The sequence below is a fragment of the Pinus tabuliformis genome, chromosome 8 (assembly GCF_031772625.1).
Source record: "Pinus tabuliformis cultivar Carrire ecotype Pingquan chromosome 8, CPIR1, whole genome shotgun sequence".
Classification (NCBI taxonomy): domain Eukaryota; kingdom Viridiplantae; phylum Streptophyta; class Pinopsida; order Pinales; family Pinaceae; genus Pinus; species Pinus tabuliformis.
In genome coordinates, this window is record NC_142294.1 from 1,817,075,118 (window position 1) to 1,817,096,295 (window position 21,178).

The 21,178-nt window shown below is 38.9% G+C and overlaps 1 protein-coding gene across 1 annotated transcript; it reads left to right on the forward strand.

Moving 5' to 3' along the window:
• Window positions 1–2,400: 2,400 nt before the first annotated feature.
• Window positions 2,401–7,026, forward strand: LOC149243540 (pentatricopeptide repeat-containing protein At1g74600, chloroplastic-like). The gene is given in 5 exon segments (XM_089374562.1): window positions 2,401–2,682; window positions 2,947–6,034; window positions 6,306–6,402; window positions 6,500–6,661; window positions 6,872–7,026. A coding segment is annotated over 1 exon segment (2,796 nt). The 5' UTR covers window positions 2,401–2,682; window positions 2,947–3,124; the 3' UTR covers window positions 5,921–6,034; window positions 6,306–6,402; window positions 6,500–6,661; window positions 6,872–7,026.
• The last annotated feature ends 14,152 nt before the right edge of the window (window positions 7,027–21,178 follow it).

Genomic DNA, 21,178 nt, shown 5'->3' on the forward strand with positions numbered 1-21,178 from the left:
CCGCAGGGTTAGCAAGAAGAAGTGTTCTGTGCTCTGAATCCCTGTTAAGTAAGTGAAGACACTGTGAGCTATGACTTCACATAGTATTTAGCAGGTTGAGTCACTATGTGCTCTGGCTTCCTATAAGCAAGTGGAGACACTGGGAGATCTATATTCCTGTGTGAGCGTATGATTGGCATTGGTGTGAATTCCCTTGAGCACTTACTCCTCAGACTCTGAATATGGCTCGAGGGTGGTCAACTACAAGAACAATTGTAATGTAGTTGGGCTATGATCGGGTGGAGAATGGAAGTCCCTCCCTTAGTTGTCAATCATTAAGCTCTACAGATAAATGTATTTACTTGTACTTTTGTTGCACTATGAATGTTAAATGATGTTGTTATGGGTTATAACAATGAACATATCAGCATTTCTCATGGGGGAATGTGTTATTCTAGATTGTCTATAATGAGTTGGATTATGTGAATGTTCTCATGGTTGAGAGGGATTTGCAGATCCCTCTTACTACTAATACTTTCCTAGGTGCAGAGTTAATTACATAATATGTGTGATTACTTGTTGAGTTCAGTTGACTATCATTGTGTGTGATTTCTATTATTTGATATGTTATGAATATCATGGATATATGTTATTTATGGACCAGTGAAAATTTGTGGTTGATGTCACGTGTGGCATGTTATATCAGTGGATCTAATGGTGCTTGTTTGAATCCATTATGTGATTAATGGGATGTTGTATCTAAATATATAGTTAAGTCTTAGTGATGTTTTAGCCCAGTCTTGTGTCTATTGGTAGGCATGTTGACAACTTTATTTCTCTTATGATGGCTATGTTTAATGCTTGGAAAGCTAGTGTCGAAATGAGGGTTTCATTCCTATAGAAATTAATGTCTAAATGAAGATTTTTTTTTCTGTGCAAGATAATGTTCTAAGCAACACTTTACTTCACGAAAGACTTGGTCAAATTACCTAGAAATCTCTTAGAAACTTTAGATCTAAATGATGAAGAAGTCGGACTTGTATATGAGTTTGGATGAGTCTTGATAAGAGTTGTATCCAAGAGTATCTAGGTCAAATACAATTTAGGTGATTCGAACATATCTGTAGATCCAAACATCCAAGAGAAACAATATGGTGACATTCGCATTGGAACCAGATATGAATGTCACCAGATACAAAGCAATGGAGTTGAGTTCAGGCATATCTGAGATGGGGCCCAAGTTGGGAAAACCTCATGGACATGATGAGTGACCAAAGTCGGATATTTGAGTTGGGGCCTGTCGAGGGTTTCAAGGCTTGGAGTCGGATTGTGTGTGTGTCGAAGTTCAAATGAGTGACCAAAGCCAGAAATCTGAGGTGGGGCCTATCGAGGTGTTCAAGGCTTGGAGCCGAATTGTGTGTGTGTGCTAGAGCTTATACAATATCCAGAGTGGGCTTCACAGGGAGTTGTTGGCGCATGGCCAAATGTGGGCTAGATATAGACATGTGTTGTGGAGCGCTGGTTATCCACATATATCCGAGCATATGGGGGTCTGATAGTTTGTTGGGTGATAAATCACAGGAACACCAGATTTCCATGTGAACCAAATATAACATAGAATGACAAATTTACACATGAAGGCTAACCTAGTGGGGTCATGGGTTAGTCTATGTAGCAAGGGTTACACAGACAATGTTCCTTCCACGTTGACGTGAAAAATGATGTGGAACTGCTTGAGTGTGTTGGCAGAGCTACACAGGGGCCATGTGGGTACTACATGGGTGCCACATGGCAGGGTCTTTCCTACGTGGCAAAGCTTAAATGGAAAAAATTTAAATTGACATTACTTTCAATCTAGGAGTCAAATTGAGGTAAGAATTATATTGTGAGAAAGTTCTCCACAAATTGAATGTGATGGTGTTGTCTAAAGTAATTCTAACAACTTTAGAAATGGAGAATTTGTATAATCCACAAGATTAAAACCGTGTAGTCTAAAGAGGCGGAGGAGTTGCCCAGAAAGTTATGGACATTCCGATCATATTTAGAGAAAATCCGGCAAAGATTTTTGTAAATCCAAGTTATAGTTGCTAAATTTCAAAATGTTACGTGTCCTAGACATTTTTGATGGTGCTGAATCCATTTCCACCATCAAAAACAGGATTCTTCTACGATTTTTTGAATTTTTTTGCCAAATTCTGGCCACTTTTCGCTGTCAGGGCAATTCCTCCGCCTCGTTAGACGACTCCAAAACCCTGTTTTCTTTCATCCACACTCATTAGAAAAGCATTGTCTAAAGAGAGGAACAAAAATATTGGAAATTCCTACATTATTTTTTTATCAAATTCCCGGAAATTTCACTAAATCCATTTCCATTTTTAAAAAACAATTCAAACAATTCCACAATCAAAATTTTGAAAAAAAAGGGTCAGATACCTGTGAAAAATGACAGTCTGGGCGAAATTGTCCCCTCGCTAGACAACGCCCAATAGAAGTGCTCTCATGCCCAGCGCGTTCAAGACAAAAGAGCTCCCAACCTCTAATAAATGATTGCCATTTTTTCCCTGTGAAAATTTTAGTTCACGTGGCTTCATCGGACGATCTATTCGAGCGCCCTTGTTCAGTAATTCGTTGGGATATTTTGTTGACGTGGATCGCTGGGAATTCCCGTTGTTGGAACAAAAGCCGGCTGTTTTCATTGCCTCGGTGAGTTGAGTTGACGCTTGTGAGCTTGTCCTGCACTGAATACATTTCTCAGTTCTGTAAAAAAAAATAAAAATTCCTAGCATATTGGAATGAATTAAGTTTATGAGACTTACCTGCTCTTTCTCAGGTTTTCCCTTTTTCGCAAAACTAGGCGTAGTTGTAGATAGTATATTTTGCAAAAGCACCCAGTGTTATTGACAGTAACGTACAAGGGATTTGTAACTAGTCTGAGTTTTGATAAACTTCTGGTGGGTTTGACCACAGCAACGAGTCCTGGTAGATTATTTAACGCTCTGTCGACCTTATCAGTGATCCAACACTCTGTTCAGAACAGCCCTGAGAAACAGTCACAAACTAACTAAACAAGGCAATAAAAACCATATGATTGCCAACAAGCGTGTCAGTGTTTGTTGGGGTATTTATTGAATGCTTATGACTGAGGATGAAGGTTTTTTGTTCAACATCAATCCTCTCGACAAAAATTGTTCAGAAGGCACTAGCACCTCTCAAAAATCATACCTACATGCATATTTGCAAGGTTGATAACATTCAATCATGGGTTATGAAGCAGCTGTTTGATGGGCATCATCGCTTTGGCACTGTTACTGCTGCCAAACTCATCTCGGCTGAAATCCATAATGAAGGACAAATCTTCCAACCAGATTTCAATGAATATATGCATTTGTTGCGGGAATGTATAGAGCGGAAAATTCCAGTAGAGGGCAAGCAGGTTCATGGCCACATGATCAAAAACGGGTGCCAAACAGATTTGTTTCTGGGAAACTCGCTCATCAATATGTATTGTAAATGTGATCGAGTATTGGATGCACGCCAAGTGTTTGACAAAATGCGGGAACGAAATGTGGTTTCGTGGAATGCAATGATTTCAGGGTATTCACAAAACGATTATTGTGTGGAAGCCTGGGAAATCTTTTGCCAAATGGTATCTATGGAAATGGAACCAGACCAGTTTACTTTCGGTAGTGTTCTCAAGGTCTGTGCTGGCATAGGGTACCAGGAAGAGGGCAAACAGTTACATGTTTACATCATTAAAACTGGATATCAATCAGATGTCTTTGCAGAGAGTGCACTTGTTGATATGTATGCCAAATGTGGGAGCATAGAGGATGCAAAAGGGGTTTTTGGTGAAATGGCTGAATGAAATATTGTATCCTGGAATGCAATCATAGCGGGAAGTGTGCATAACGGTTTCAATAAAGATGCCCTGAAGATGTTTTGTCTAATGCAACAAGCAGGTATGACACCAAACCAATCTACATTCGCAAGTGTTCTCAGTGCTTGTTCGGGCCATGGAGTTCTAGACCAGGGGAGAGCGGTGCATGTCCACGCAATCAAAATTGGATTAGGATCGGATGTCATTGTTGGAAGTGCTCTTGTTGACATGTATGCAAAATGCCAAAGCATAGAGGACGCGCGTAATGTGTTTGACAGAATGCCAAAGCGAAATGTTATCTCGTGGACTTCAATGATTGCAGGTTATGCACAACACAAGCAATTTCACGATGTTTTTCAACTCTTTGAACAAATGCAACATGCGGGTGTGAATCTTAATCAGTTTACTTATAGCAGTATACTTGCTGCATGTACCAACCCAGTAGCTGTAGAACAGGGAAAGAAAGTTCATGCTAAGATTGTCAAGGGTGAATTTCAATCTGACATCTCTTTGGGTAATGCCCTTATCAATATGTATGTAAAATGTGGGAGTGTAGATGATGGACGCATATTCTTTGATAAAATGCTGAGACGAGATGTCTTCTCGTGGACTGCAATGATTACAGGATATGCACAAAATATGTATTGCGAGGACGCTGCTGAACTTTTTTGTCAAATGCAACATGAGGGAATGAAGCCAGAGAGTTTTACCTTTGCTAGTGCTCTCAGTGCATATGCACATATAGCAGACATTAAACGGGGCAAGACAATTCATGCATACACAATTAAAACTGGATTTGAATCGGATGTGTCAGTGGGAAGTTCTCTTCTTACCATGTATTCCAAATGTGGGAGCATAGACGATTCAGACAAAATGATTCATATAAATACCGAACAGGATGTGGTTTCATGGACTACAATGATTGCAGGATATGCTGAACATGGGCGCAGGGAGGATGCTCTGCAATGCTTTGAACAAATGAAATGGGCTGGAATGAAGCCAGACGAGTTCACTTCAGCCAGTATTGTCGGTGCATGTTCTTGTCTAGATGCTTTTGAACAGGGCAAGGCAGTTCATGCCCACATTGTAAAAATTGGATTAGAGTTAGATAGTCTTGTTGGCAGTTCTCTTGTCACCATGTATTCCAGATGTGAAAACATTGAGAGTGCACACCAAGTGTTTGAAATCATACCTGAAAAAGATTTAGTTTTAAGGTCTGCAATGTTTGCAGGATATGCCCAGAATGGGTATGGTGAAGAGGCAATGGAACTTTTTAATGAAATGCAAATGACAGGCATGTATCTAGACAGCATCACCTTTGCCAGCATTCTTTCAGTCTGTGGCAATTTAGCAGATCTGGAGCGGGGCAAGCAAATACATGCCAACATTATGAAATATGGAGTTGACTCAAATGTCTCAGTGGGCAGTGCCCTTCTTACCATGTATGCTAAATGCGGTACCATAGATATTGCACACAAGGTGTTTGACAGGATGCATGAAAAAGATGTCATCTCATGGACTGCAATGATTGTCGGATGTGCTCAGCATGGGTGTGGTGAGGAGGCTCTCCAACTCTTTGAACAAATGCAACAGACAGGAATGAAACCTGACCATGTTAGCTTCATCGGCGTTCTCTCTGCCTGCAGCCATGTTGGCCTAGTGAACGAAGCATATCACTATTTTGATTCAATGAATAGAGATTATGGCATTACTCCAAGAATAGAGCATTATGCTTGCATTGTTGACCTTCTGGGTCGTGCTGGGCGTTTGGAAGAGGCAGAGAGCTTCATTAATGAAATGCCTATTGAACCTGGGACTTTAGTGTGGGGCACCTTACTTGGAGCTTGCAGGGTTCATGGCAACATGAAGCTAGGTGAAAAAGTGGCAGTACGCCTTCTTGAGTTAGAACCACAGATTCCCACTGCATATGTACTACTGTCAAATATCTATGCTGAGGCTGGCAGGTGGGATGATGTAGAAAAGGTAAGAACTATGATGAAGGATAACTGTGTGAAAAAGAAGCCAGGACACAGTTGGATTGAGATCACACCCACAAGTAGATGAGGTCGAAGCAAAGTTGGAATGTCTAACTAGATAAATGGAGAAGACAGGGCTCTCTCCTCAAACAAACATTGTGCCACAGGAGCATTTGTGTTAAACTGTTTAATAAAGCTTGGGGTATGAGTTATTATTTCTTTTAATCTTTGCTTGTGTTACATAGATCTATAGTTTGAGATTTGTATCTTGAATTTATTTTTATAGTTTAAGATTTGTATCTTGAATTTATTTTTATAGTTTGAGATTTGTATCTTGATTTTATTTTTCTCTCCTCTTTGCGCTCAATAGATCTGGTCACTGACTTCTTTAAAGTTGAATTCAGTTTTGGGATGCCTTCCAAGAAGCTGCTAAAATTAGAATTTTGGGAGCTTACCATTAAATTCTTTTACAGGCTATTGCTGAAAAAACTGAGGCAGGAGTGGATTACGGCATCGAGTGCACAAAGAATGTTAAGGCCAATGATTCAGGCCTTCAAATCCTGCCATAACGTATTTCCTCTGCCTTCCCTTCCCTTTTTTCTGAAATTGTAAATATACGTTGAGTTGCAAATGCATATGCTGATCAAATGGGTATGTGTTTGTTCAGGGTTGGGGTGTAGCCGTTTAAGTGGAGGTTCCTCATTTAGACTGTGTCTTTGCAACCAGTTCCCTGAATTTTCTGAACGAGAGGACATTGAAAGGAACCTTCTTTGGAAACTATAAACCCCGTTCCGATTTGCCAGGCCTAGTAGAATTGTATTTGGATAAAGTAAGACTTCTATCATTTGTTAATCTATGAAGATTCACGCATTTGCTTAGATTTTTAGATAGAAATGGCTCTCTTAGACCATGCGTGTTTATTTCCTTTCCTGGTAGAAAGCACTACTCTTTGATCTCGATGTCATTAGTCTTTCAATCTAACTTCCTTCTTTATTTTTGCAGAAGTTTTCAATCTGACTTCCTTTTTTATTGTTTGCAGAAGCTTGAACTGGATAAATTTATTACACACGAGGTTTCATTTGCCAATATCAACGAGGCATTTGATTACATGATTAATGGCTAGAGTCTGAGATGCGTGATAAACTTGACTGGTAATTAAACATTTGAGAGGAAGTCAATAGTTCACAATCCCATCATTGTGGAGACCTTTCACAATGTTCACAATACCATAAGAGCTCTGTCATGTCTTTCGTTACAAGCATCCGCATTCTCTATGGCCCTCGACAGGATTGTGGCCACCACTTCCATTAACTACTGAACCTTCGCTTTGTTTAAGAACCCAACGGTTTAGGTACGTGGAGTGCTTACGGGCCTTGCATTTCTGAGTGAAGTTTAATGCTGCAAATTGTTTTGCATTACAATTTAATAGTCTTTTTAAGCACTTTAATTCTCGTGTCAGAACCTCTGTTTCAGATCATGTCATTAAAGGGAAGTAATTGTCTTTGAGGGAATCTTTCCAGGAATTTGTTAATTGATTTCAGAGTGAAAACCATGAAAGGTAAGTGCTGCTAACGGGGCATTATTTTGAATAATCTTGGAAACTCGGTGAAACACATTGTTTACAGAGAGATTAATTGCCACGTGGGCACGCTTCTGGAGTTGAATTGTTGAAATGTTCTGATCAATTTAATATAAAATTCAATAAATTATAGACTCATAGTTAAATCATGATTGTAGCAGCGCTTTTGTAATAATTTTGGGTCTTATAAGAAGATGGTAGATTACTTTTAAAATTAGGCAGCAGGCCATGTTGTCCATGGTTGGAAGCCCTAGGTCAAATGGGCACTAATCTCTGTTAAATGGTTGTATAACAGGGAAAGAAATGCTGCTATGACAATAGTCCTTGTCTGTCTTGTAATATTAAACTTTTGAAACAAGTCGTTGTTTATTGTCTTGATTCGCATCAAGATCAAAATGGATTTTGTGAATGCTTATTTGCGATCTTTGAGGACTGATAGTATTGCAATTGGATTTTGTGAATGCTTATTTGCAATATTTGAGGACTATGGATAGCATTGCAATTGTATATTTGGAATGTATCGTTTATTTTGAGGAATATGGATAGCATTGTAATTGTATGTTTGGGATGTATGGTTTATAAATATGTAATAGATTGTAAGATAGTTCTGGTGTGAGAATGTAATGATTTCGTATGGCGGTTAGGTAATTATAAAAGAACTTTTGGTATGGCGGTTACGTTAAGCCAGTAATTATAAAGGAATTATTGACATGTTCATTAAATTTTTATAACTTAAAAATTGATATATGAATTTTATGTAGGGTGGTTTATTCCTCTTAAAAACACATGAAGAAAAAAAGTCATTTTTATGAGAACATATTTATTAATTTTCTTATAAGGTTATGGTGTGATCATGAAATTTGAAATATTGATAATATTAAATTGGAGTGAATTCTATTTTTAAAAATTCAAGTTTAATTCCATATGTGTTGGTGCTTGCAACCTCTCTCATCTACTTGGAAATTCATGTTCACCAATATTGTTGGCATCCAGTTGGCACAATTCATTCAAAGGTCCTAGGAATTTTTGAAGGTGATGAATTCTTTTATGCTTTAATTGCGAAATTCAAGATAAAAAAAATAAAAACATCAAGGATGAAAGTCTTGCTAAAGATAGTCATTGAAAACACACTGAAATCACCAATGCCAATCTTTGAAATTAGAACTTCCTGGGATGGCAATTTCAGATTTTTATTACTGGATAATCTCATAGTGAAATTTCAAACCTGCATCTAAAAGGTCCATTGCGGGAGTTCTCGTTTGAAGGATGAGATCCAGGTGCATTTAAAATGCTGGAAGGTACAACCTGAGTCTAATAAGCCATTGTTTGATTGATACTTTATTCAAGTTATGTGACATTATTTAAAGTGTTCTATAACAAACATGAATGCATATACTTTAGAAACCTTTACAATTTAAAAAACTAAAAAAATAAAGAGGAAAGAGTTCCCTGTAGAATGCAGTTTTCTATGAAGTGTGTGAATGTTGTGGTGTTGTCCTTGTAGAAGAAAGTTTTATTTGCAAACCTCTCAGGCTATAGTGAGAATGAGGGTGGTTATTAAAGATAAAGTTACTTTTGAGGCCTGAGCTTTGCCAGTGCCTAATCTGAAAAAATGTTTATAATTGCAAGCTGCTATTTACAATGTTCAATAGATCATATTGTGTTATAGTGTATGTGTTACCATGTTGCAGATTATTTGCAATAAAATGAATAACATCTAATAAGCAGGCTCCATGAAAGTTGAAATCTAGCAGGTTATTAAAGGGTCCACTATCCAGAAAACCAACACTGACACGAGAACGATCTCATTCAATATTTACAATTGATCCGGAACTACTTCACCAGTCAAAAAGTAATTCAATACAAAACCTATTCAGTATCCATAACTCCTCCATCTAGAACATCATCCAATTCATTTGATTAAGTACCTCCAAGTTCCAAACTGCCTAACATTGTCCATTCGATCCTATTAAGGAAGTTCAGTGTATTGCTGCAAATATCATTTCTTATTGTCGAGAGTTTGAGAAGAAACTTATCAGAGATGTTGAAATTATTGGTAAGAACAAAGTCAGATCTAAAAATTCCAAAAATATCAGACAAAATAATAGTATGAGAAGTAAAGTTCAGTGTTGAAAGTTGAAAATCTTATGGTAGAGAATGTTAAAAAAAATTATATTGAGAAATATAGTTTGGAATAAACAAATCTAAATATTCCAAAAATATTTAACAAAAACACAAATTGAAATATTTGAGAGAAATCAAAAGTATTTGTGGCATCATAGTCCATGTTTAATAATAATAATAATAATGAGGTGGTCATGGACAAGACAGACATTAAGTTTTTTTTCAGAGGGAAAATCAACATATGGCCGAAGCCCGCAGATAATTTTTACAATTTACATATGGCCGAAGCCAGCAGATGAGCAGAATTACGGCATAGCCGTCACAAATACACCATAGCGCGGGGCCTCAACCACCGCCACAGGAATCGATCCTGGCTGGGGGGAGCGAAAGCCATCCGCCCCAGCCATCATGTCATGCACGTCAGCCATTATATATGAGATACTTTTGTTTATAGGATTAGGGAGGATTTGATTGCTAAGTTCATAGAGACACTCTACCCCATTTTTGAAGTTATAATTTTTTAAGAAAAAATATATACTCTTAATATTAAACTCATTCTATAAAATAAATAATAAAAATTTACTATTAAAAATTTAAAAATCAATGAAAGTGTGCTTTAAAAGCGCAAATAATAAATTTATTATATAAATTAAATAGGAAAGTTTAGGATTAAAATAAAAGACCAATAATAATGTGATCCAAAAGATCACAAATAATAAATTCATACATAAATTTTATTTTGAATTGACAAAGCAGGGTTAAATAGAAGTTCATTTTTATTAGGCACCTCGGGCCAGGACAGCAAGCATTTTAAGACATGGAGATTTTAATAATAAGAACCATCTTGGGCTCCAACCTCAATATTCTTATTTCACTTTAACTTAATCCCCTTTCACTTTTCATTTTAGGCATATAAGACTAATGGCAAGTTACCGAAGGATAAATTACAACTAACAAAATACAATTTGTTTTCTTATAAAGCCCATAGAAACCACTTTCAAACCTAGGTGGAACATGATTTTGCAGCGTGTCCAAACGCTCATATGCCTTCCCAGCACAAGTTCATGAAGCTGAATGCATGTGTCAATAAAGAGGCAATGGTTATTGTTTACAGGTAGTTGGATAAGTAGCTTTAGATGAATCATGACTCCAACAATAGAAAATGAATACCTTCACAAGACAAACATGTCCCCATTTTATATCACAAGAGGCAAGACAACTCATTGCACAATACAGATAAATTGAACTTAGATCATTTTCTGTAACAATGAAGGAAACACCCTGGAAACCTCAATTGGTGGCTTCCTTTGGTTTGAGTTGGGCTCTGCAAGAACTAGTAACAATCATTGTGCTAAGATCTCCTTGGCAGCAGGCACACAATTTAAATATTCATACATCCGATGTTATTAAAGATACGTTGTTTCAATCATGTGCAATGAACTTTTGAGGAGATATGCACTTGAAGACAAATATTGCATGATCCTATCCAGGATTGATTAACCAATCATGAATATCCCAAAAAGCTTGCAGAAGAGTACCATTGACAATTACAGTCTCACTGCCTCAAAAATTCCAGAGCAAACATTTCACCTGCATAATTATCTGACGAGTTAATGAGTGAGTAATTCCCAAACAAAGAAAACACCAGAAAAAATCGCACACAATTGGGTTGTTGAAGAATGTAACTAGTGTCGGTCTTCATAAATGTATTTGAGTCATGATGTAATCAAAAGAAAGAAAAAGAAATTTTATTATTAAAGAAATTGATTTATTAAAGCATGGGTTTCATACTTGGTTCATTTGTTTATAGGTCAAAGCCTCCATTGCAGGCTTCTAGGGTTTATGTCAAGTGTCCTTGTCCATGTTATAATGTAAAGAACCCTTCTTAGGATTTATTTGTCAAAAAGAAAATTATTTTAATGAAAATTAGGTCTTCTAGGCCTACTCCACCAAGTCGGCCTAAAATGAGGGCAGAAACACCTATATAAAGGCAGCGACTCGACCTCATTCGGAGCACTCACTCACCAAGTTTGATTTGTATCTTCTGGGCCAGAAAAAGTTTAAATTTCAAGGAAGAAGAGGAAGAAGGCTAGCAAAAAGAAAGGTCTCTCTCAAGCACTAGAAGTCAAAATTCTCTCTCTCTCACATCTGAATCTGATGAGTTGTTGGAGGGGCCGAAACTGCAATTCTACTGTTGGATCGAAGTTCTATTTTTGGGGATTGAAATTATGTAGTTGGGAAGTCGAACTTATGGACTGTTGCTGGGATGAATTTGTTGGATAAGAAGATACTACTAAATCATCTTGGAAGGTTGACTTGGTGGAGGAGGAAGGTATGTTGGTCTAAGGTCTTGGCCTATCTCATTTTGAATCTACTGAAGGAAGAGTTTTTTGACTTTGTTTTCAGCTATATAGGGGTTGTACCCCTGGCTAGGTGCCTACATCTAGTGTCCATGATCTTCATGTTTTCGTTTTGATAATTGCTTGATGAGAATAAGATAAGGAAGAACACAAATAATAATAATAATAATAAAAATAATAAAATCTTTTTGCCTTTCCAATTTTCTAACATGGTTTCAGAGCTGAGGTGAAGAAGGAAGAAAAAGGTAGGTTGAAAATATATTAAGGAAAAGGAGATCAAAGGAAGGTCATTAAGGAGAAAGGATCATAAAAAAGAGATAAGCCTACTATCTATAGGAACTATGTCAAACTCAATGAAGAAAACAAAGTAGAAGGAGCCTCCAACTACATGGCCTGGAAAAAGAGGATAAATCTCATCCTCGAAAAGGACAAAGTTTTGGATCTTGTTCAAGGAAAAATCAAGAAGCCTACAGATGAATCAAGTGAAGCAAAAAAAGCAAAGTTTAGAGAAATTGAAATCTTGGCTATGAACCTAATAGTGGATGGAGTTAAGGACAACCTAATTCCATATATATCCAACATAAATTCCGCTCAAGAAATGTATGAGGCTCTCTCCAAATTGTTCACCATCAAGAACATTTGTCAAATAGCAAGCCTCAAGAATGAATTAACGATTATTAAGATGACAAAAGATGATACTGTATCATCATACTTTATAAGGATATCTAGAGTCAGAGATGAACTCCAAGCAATAGATGAACTTGTCCAAGAAAAGGAGCTCGTAATTACTACTCTTCTAAGACTACCAAAATCTTGGAGTGCCTTTGCATTAGGACTTAACAGTTGGAAGGATACACCAACATTTAAGCAAATTTGGAATGCATATAGTCAAGAAGAAGCTCAAGTATAATTAGTAAACAATAAGGAGGAGGATGAAGAAGAAAACATCTCTAATGCTTATTCCGCTCATCACAAGAATAATGGAACTTTTAAGAAGTTCAAAGGACCAAAGAAGAAAGTGGACCTATCCAAGATTGAAGATTACAACTATCACAACATGGGTCACTACAAAAGTCGTTGTCAAAAGAATCCAAGTAATAAGAAGAGAGAAAGGGAACATGTGAATGTTGTTGATGAAGCTCCCCCTAAGAAAAACAAGACTGAAGAATCTGAGATCAAAGATCTATTTGCCAAGGACTCTTAGGGAATACTATCCCTCACAGATCCTTCTATTTTAATTTTTTGCAATATTTCATTTTATGTTTTGATTTTTAGAGTTCCCAAGTCTAACATTTTTAAATTATTTTGATAAAGTTGTAGGTATCCCTCAAAGAATGGATTAAGAGGGAGCCTTCACCATTTTACCAAAAGATAAGTATTATGTTTCTTGTTTCCTTTTTTATGTTTGGTTCCTATTCATGTTCAGATTTATTTGTATTATAAGCTAATAACCTTCTATTTATATTTTCCTTGGTTAGGAAAGCTTACTGAATACTCAAAGGTTATGGAGGAGACTTCAAAGGACATACTTGAAGCATGGAAGAAGTTATGTTGCAAAGAAATCCCTTCAAGGATTGATGTCCTACAAGGTTTGTTAAGAAACAACTCAAGGTATGTCTTAGACTATAAGCTTTCTTATAAAGCTCTCTTCATGTAAAAGGTACGATCATTCTTCTTTTTAAATTTTTCTTTACATTACTAACATCGTTATGTCTATGGTTTTGAATCATAAAATATTCCTGTCAGGGTGATTAATCATTAGATTGAATCTACCCTCATTATATTACCATTTTTGTAGAAACCTAAAAAGGTTCACTATAAAACTCTAACCTAAGGGTATGTCAATATTTATGAAACCCTAGTCTACTTAGGGTTGTTTTTTTTTTACAATAACGGCTAGTTTTTATTTATGATTCGGCAAAACAGCTGCCGAGGACTTTAACAAGGCTACTTTGTATTTCCTTGTTACAGTTTTTGCTTTCGTTTTGATAGGAGGCGAGGAGAGTACATTTAGCTTTTGTTAAGTTCGCTAAAGGAATTACACTATGATTGCAGATAATGGCTTGAATATGCACTTGATTTGGATTCAGAATGGCGTCTTGGATTTCCGCTGCTTTTGCATGCTACATCTTAGCTCTGCTTCCTTGCTTGCAAAGAGGAGACCCATCGCACCAGACTTCCTTTGTCGGGTCATCCAATGGCTAATTGCTTGTTTTCTTTTGATTTGTCTGGGGATTGTTGCTTTGTGCTCATGATTGCCAAAAGGGATGTCAACATTGCCGACATTGCTTGCCGTTTCAACATAGAACGCAGTAGAGGCCTTTCTGCTCTCTAATCTAGCCTTGAAGGAGCCCTCGTGAACCCCCCAGCACCTACCCAACTGATTGCAGAGAGACGCAGCGGTGAAGTCCAACGTAGAGCAAAGATTGACGAGGTTGCGCTTTTTCCTTGTGGATGAGTCCGCGTCTCCTAACAGCTGCTAGCTAAAAATGGTTCGGTCTCGAAGCTTTGGGGGATGGAGAGAAATCTGAACCAGTGGATTGCTCATAGGAGAAGAGGCCCAGTCTTCTCCAGAATTAAGGAATGTTGCAGTCCGATTCAACATCATTAACTAACAGAGATCTCTTGCTACAGATAGAGCCTTGATTGGCAGCCAAGTCCGCCTGTGAGTTTAACTTCCTCAGAATATGATAGAAGGAGATTTTGCGAAACTTGGGCAAAACTAGTCTGATTTTTTTGAGTGTGGGGGCTAAATGTACCTGAGAAGGGATCTTTTGAAAGTTCATAGCCTGGATAATTAGTCTAGAGTCTCCAAAGACTGAGATGGAGAGGAGATTCCTCTTGATAGCCAGATTTAGACCCTGCCACAGAGCAAGAGCCTCCGCTCTGTTGTTAGTTTCATGCCCTAGACCCCAAGCAAAGCGCAGCTCAGTTGAGCCACCTGGACTCAAGATAACACCACCCGCCGCTCCTGGGTTACCTTTAGAGGCCCCATCAAAGAAAAGGCAGTGATCATCCAAAGCTGATCTCCATTTGATGAATTCCTGTTCTTCCAAACGAATTTCCCAATGAGAGGGGGCTTTAGCAGGAGGAATGGGTCTATTCTGATGGTTTGGAACTAGCTCTTTTAGCCATTGATCTTCCTCGCTGTCCAGAGTCATACCATTTCTTATGGCGGGTTTGGCTTCTAAGGCCTCACCCAACAGAGCTTTGATCTTAGATATAATTCTGACTGGATTACAACTCTCCTCCCTAAAAATTTTGTTGTTCCTCTCTAGCCACAGTTTCCAGCATGTGAATTTGGGAATCCACATCCAGCCAGTCTTGAGAAGGCTTTTTTTGGAGAGACAGAATGGGGATAATTTGGCCCAGTTTCTTAGCAGGTCCGGAATATTTCCGGGAAGCTCTATTTTGTCAGGTCCTAACATCAGGACACCCCTCCAAACTTCTTGAGCAAAGGGGCACAATAACAACAGGTGATTAGTCGTTTCTTCATCCGAAACACAAAGAGGGCACCTGGAGGGACCTTCCATTCCACGCCTTCTCAGGTTATCTCTAGTGAGGATACTTTTATGCGCCAAGTCCAGCAAAAGAAGTCAATTTTGGGGAGAGCAGGAAAGGACCAAATAAATTTCCATTGAGTTGGCTCTGGGGGAACGTTTGGGACAGCCATCATACTTTTGTAACCTTCTACTGCTGAGTATGAGCCTGAGAGAGAGCCCCACCCTCTTTTGTCCTTAGAAGAGGCCTTTAAGGGAGATTTTCCTTGGAGCAAATCCAACAGTAAAGTGGCTTCACCATCCAGCCAATGAGGGACCTCCCCCAGATTCCAACCATCCCAAAGTCTTCCTGCATCATCTGTCCAATTGGAGATGTCCCAAAGGGTTTCCAGATTGCTGGCTTGAAGCCAAACTCTGATATTTACAAGTTCTGCCATCTGATTCAAGGGCTGATCTCCAAGGATCGAATCTTCCCAAATTCTTATTTTTTTCCATTACCTGGGATCCAGTATAGCTTGTGACTGAAATGTTTCATAGCTGTGAGACAGAGTTTGAATACCGGTGATCCTTTGGTTATTCTTGGAGGCTGGTCCAAACACCTCAAGCGCTGCCCATGAAAATATTTTTTCCACAGAACTCTCTTGCTCCAACTAGGATTCCCAGAAACAATGTTCCAGAGGAGCTTGGAGCCCAGAGCAAGATTTTGGGCTGCCAGATCTCGCATTTGGAGACCTCCTTCCAAGAATGGCTTCTTAAGAGTGTCCCAGTTTACTAAATGGAGCCTTCTTTCATTATTTTTCCCTCCCTCCCACAAAAATCTTCTCAGGAGACCATCCACTTTACTAATAAAGGTTTTAGGGGCTAGAAGAATGGAGTTCTGATATAACGGTAGACTTATGAGAACAGATTTCATTAGAATTACCTTCCCAGCATTATTCAACCATGAGGCTCCCCAAGCTTGTATTCTGAGTTTTAGCTTTTCTAGCAGGGGCATCCAGTGAGCTACCTTAGGATTTGATTTGAAGATTGGGATCCCAAGATACTTAAATGACTCCCAGGTCAGGGTTCCTTCCATTTCTAACAGCCTTGCTATGTCTGTCAATTCCTTGATCAAGCAATTCTAGCCATAGATCGTGCTTTTTAGAAAGTTGATCTTGCTACCCGAAACCTCCCTATAAATGTCCATCTCCTTCTTGAAGATCCTAGCAAAATTTATGCTAGCTCCTCCAAGCAATAATGTATCATCAGCAAACTGGGCATGATTTATGTCTTTAACCTTGTGAGCCATCCTCAGGCCTGGCAGAGTTTGGATCTGTTGACAGTAGTCTAGCTGGAAGCTGAGCACCGAAGCTTGAATGGCGTAAAGAAGCGGGGACAATGGGCAACCTTGTCTTAGCCCCCTCGAGGCCTGGAAGAATTCCGTTGAATGACCATTAACCAAAGGTGCTATCCAAGGAGAGGCAATGCAGGCTTTCACCCATGTTATGAGAGCTTTTGAGAAGCCAAATTTCTCCATCACAAAAAACAGGAAATCATGTCTCACCCTATCAAAGGCATTTGTCAAATCTAGCTTAATCACCATGCCTTTCTCTTTTCGATGACAACTTGAATGAATTGCTTCTTGCACCAGCACAATATTGTCAAGAATCTTTCTCCCTTTGATGAATCCTCCTTGGTTTTCAGGGATGATGACCGGTAGAATTTTCTTAAGACGGTTGGCTATTATTTTTGTAACCAGTTTATAACTTGTATTACACAGAGAGATGGGTCGATATCTGCTGAAGTCGGTGGCGCCTTTATCTTTCGGAATCAAGGCAAGGAAGGCCGAGTTGGTACTGCCTCCAATCTTGGTACAAGTCTGAGATTTCTGGACCATTCTCAGAAGATCTTTTTTAATTGTAGGCCAGCAAGTCAGGTAGAACCTTGTTGTGAACCCATCAGGGCCCAGAGCTTTATCCGGTTCCATGCAATCCAATGCTTTTTTAATCTCATTCATACTGATCGGAGCAGTCAACATAGTATTGTCAGAATCTTGAACACAGTGAGGTATTAGATCAATTGGATAGGCTTGAGAATCGATAGGAGGGTCTTCCGGGGCCGAGTAAAGGTCTTTGAAGTAGGAGTGGGCTGCTCGCTTTATGCCTTCAAAATATTTAACCACAGTGTTTTTATAATGAATTTCATTTACTGTTTTGAAGTGCTTGCGTGCTTCAGCTTGCTTATGGAAGTAGATTGTATTTTTGTCTCTGGCCTGTAACCAAAGATTTTTGGACTTCTGTCTCCAGAACTCTTCTTCATCCCTACTTGCAGCTCTACTTCTTTTTGAAGAAGCATTTGAGTTACATCGGAATTCTCCATTGTTAATTTATGGCCTGCTAAACTGCCATGTATCTCCTTTCTTTTGGCGGTGGGCTTTTTCAACCTTTTAGCCCACTCCTTGAGCTCTCTTTTAAGTCCCCTCAATTTTTCTTCCCACACAAAGAAAGGGGATCCTTTAACTTGTCGATTCCAAGCCTCGGAGACCACCTCCTGGAAATCTTCTCGATGAATCCATAGAGAATTGAATCTAAAGGGAATGGGGCCCATATTCCCATCCAAGGAGAGCTCAAGTAGAATGGGTTTATGGTCAGAGGTGTAACTCGGCAGGATTTTAGAGGTGGCAATTAGACCACATGTCAAGAAGGAGGATTGGACTAGAAATCTGTCCAAGTGAGCAGCAATGTGGCCGGGGCCTATCCTTTTGTTGGACCAGGTGAATTTCCCAGGTGTGGGCTTGATATCCTCCAAACCCCAACCTAAAATGAGGTCTTCAACCCATTCTCTCGCTGGGTCCCTGACCAGTGAGCCCCCCTTTTTCTCTTCTGCAGCTAGCGTAACATTCATATCACCTACAATAATAATATTTTCTGGATTTTGCAAGAAAAGATAGGACTGGAGCAAGTCCCAGCAAATTTTTTTCTCAGATGGTAAGACCAAAGCATATAGATTTAACATTATTACTTGATGGCCAGATTCTTTGTGGAGGAGCTTAGTGAATAGCCAATGGGGGCAACATTCTTTGTAAATCAGATCATATTTGGAGCTATCCCAAAAGGAGGCAATCCCTCCAGAGGTGCCTCTGGCACTGACTGCTCTCCCTTGGCCTTTATGCCAGAATGCTTTGCTTGCTTGTAGGATTAGAAGGTCCTCCAACTTTGCCTCCTGGATGAGAAGGATTTCAGTCGAGTACATCCTCACAATGTCTTTCAGAGCTTCTTCTTTCAACCTGCCGCCTAACCCTCTGCAATTCCAGGAGACGTATTTCATTATTTACTGGCTTGGGAGGTTGTGGCTCCTTTTGGAGCCTAACCATGCTTGCGCCTGGATCTGGTATTCATCATTCCTTTGAGAGTTTTCTGAGAGCCTTGGAGTACATCCAGATAATTTTTTTCCTCTCTCTATTTCTTCTTGGACTTTCGACCCCTGGCCGACTTGATAGGAGTGACTTGCGAGTTGTCTGATTCTGAGACTCCATCTTTTGAATCTCCCTCAGTATCGGTGCCTAGACTGATGTGCTCCTCATTTTCTTCTTTTCCCCCTTGATCATCCTCTGATGGAGGAAAATTTTACTTTGCCTCGGCTTCTTTCACTTTCTTCAATAAGTCTTCTGGTTCCTCTTGGATCCCAATGGCATCCGTCTTTCCCCAGAGGAAGGGCCTTCTTTTGGAACTTCTTTGGCTTTTGGTTTAGGCTGGGGCTTCACCAATGGCCCTGAATTTTTCTTCTCGTTTGGTTTTGGGACTGCCTTGACCTTTTTGATCTCTTTCCATCCTTCTTCGTCCACCTTGTCCCCGGTTAGAGCTTTTGGGCAATTTCGTTGGAAGTGTCCATGTTCGGGATAGGTTCTTCATTTGAACAGCAATTGCTCGTAATCCATTTTTTTATAGTGATGCCATTCTCTGACTATAAGTTTTACCACTTCGAGCAGTCCAGCTTCCAGATCGACTTCCACATAGATTCTTGCACACGTATATTGGCCCTTATTATCTGCTTTGTCAATGAAACGGCCTAGACCATTTCCAATCTTCTACAAGGTGTGATAGCTCCAGCAATGGATCGGAAGATTGGGAAGCCGGACCCAGACTAGGACCTCTTTAGGGGCATCGACAGAGGGATCGAAGTCAGGAGTTCACTTATTGAGATACAGACCCTGATTTCCCATGAAATATGGACTGTTTCTGAAAACCATATCTCGATCTTCTTTGGAGGTGAACTCGAAAATGAAATACCCTCTTCCGACAGCATAGCAGATCACATTGTTTTTCAGCTGAGGTCTCCAGTTGCGTTGGATCCAGTCATCTGTTGTTTTTGTAGAGGGCCAGCGTCCCATAAATTTTCCTACCAACCCTCTGTCAGCCAGGGCTAGGCGATTTTTATCGGTTGGTCTTCTGGCAGGGCGATCTCAGGTATTTCTTCCAGTTTTTTGATGAATTTCGGGACTTCTGGGATCAATTTTTTCTTCCCTTTCTACGTTAGCAGTCTTCAGAATGCTTCCTCTGATGAGATTGGTGGGGTGGGAGAAGGCTCCCCACCCCCAAGCGCACTCATGGCGGCGGCTATGGCTCCTCTACGATCGCTGTGCGCGGTCTCTGACTCTGAACAATTACCTGTGGTTTGATTTAAAATTACTTAGGGTTGTTTTTTTTTTTTTGTAAGCTTCGGTGGGACCCTTCTCATTTTTACAACATTTTACAACCTCGCAGGATTCGAACTTGGGTGGGGGGTGTGAAAGCCATCCGCCCCAGCCATTACATCATGCACGTCATGTGCAAATTACTTAGGGTTGTTAATAAAATCTAGAAATCCTATTTTTTTGATATTTTGGGTTTTTGTATTGTTATGGAAAAATCTTAGACCTTTAGAGTTTGATAAATTAAGGGTTTATAAGCTAAAACCCTTGTGATATTTGTAGTAAAATCCTAAGAATGAAACCTTAGGTGTATGTTCATATGTCTAATAAAAAACCTAGTATATCTAACTTTAATGTATTGATGTTTGTGTCTTGGGTTTACCTAGTAGATATTGGTGTGATATGTTAGTGCATGATTATGAAATCCTAGTTATGTATGTGTGAGTATGCTTATTGATACTCATGTTTTAGTTTGTGAATTCTATGGTTTGTAATAAAACCCTAGTAGAAATTGATATTCTAGGACGTGATGATATTATTGATATGTTTTAGTTTTGATGATGAAAAATTAGGGTTTGGAACAAACCCTAGTAGAGTCTATCATACAATATATTATTGAAACTTGTATAGTACTGTGATTGGATTATTATTTAATTTTCTATCTAAGGTCTTGTAATGAAATCTAGGGTTTTGTGACAAAACCCTAGTAAGAATTTGAAGTCTAGTATGCAAATAGATGTGTCTCTTATCTATTACGAACCTAACTAGGTTTAGGTATTTGATGTCTAAAGTATGAATGCTTTGATGCTTTCATTATAATAATTTGACGGAATTAACCTCATGCTTGTATATGTATTTCATTGTACTTGCTATTAAAGTTTTGCAAGTACATAATCTTCAAGATGTTGGAGATGTTCGTAATTGAAAAATAGTGATGAGCATGATGAAGGAAGTTATAAGGATGATGATAATCAAGATGACCTTGATGAAGTCGTGAAAGGATGTTATAGAATTAAAAAAAATTGATCTCCATAAGTTAAGAGGGAGCATGGTTAGAAGAAAAGAGTACATCTCCCCAGTTGAGAGGGAGGGCATTATGAGTCATGATGGATAC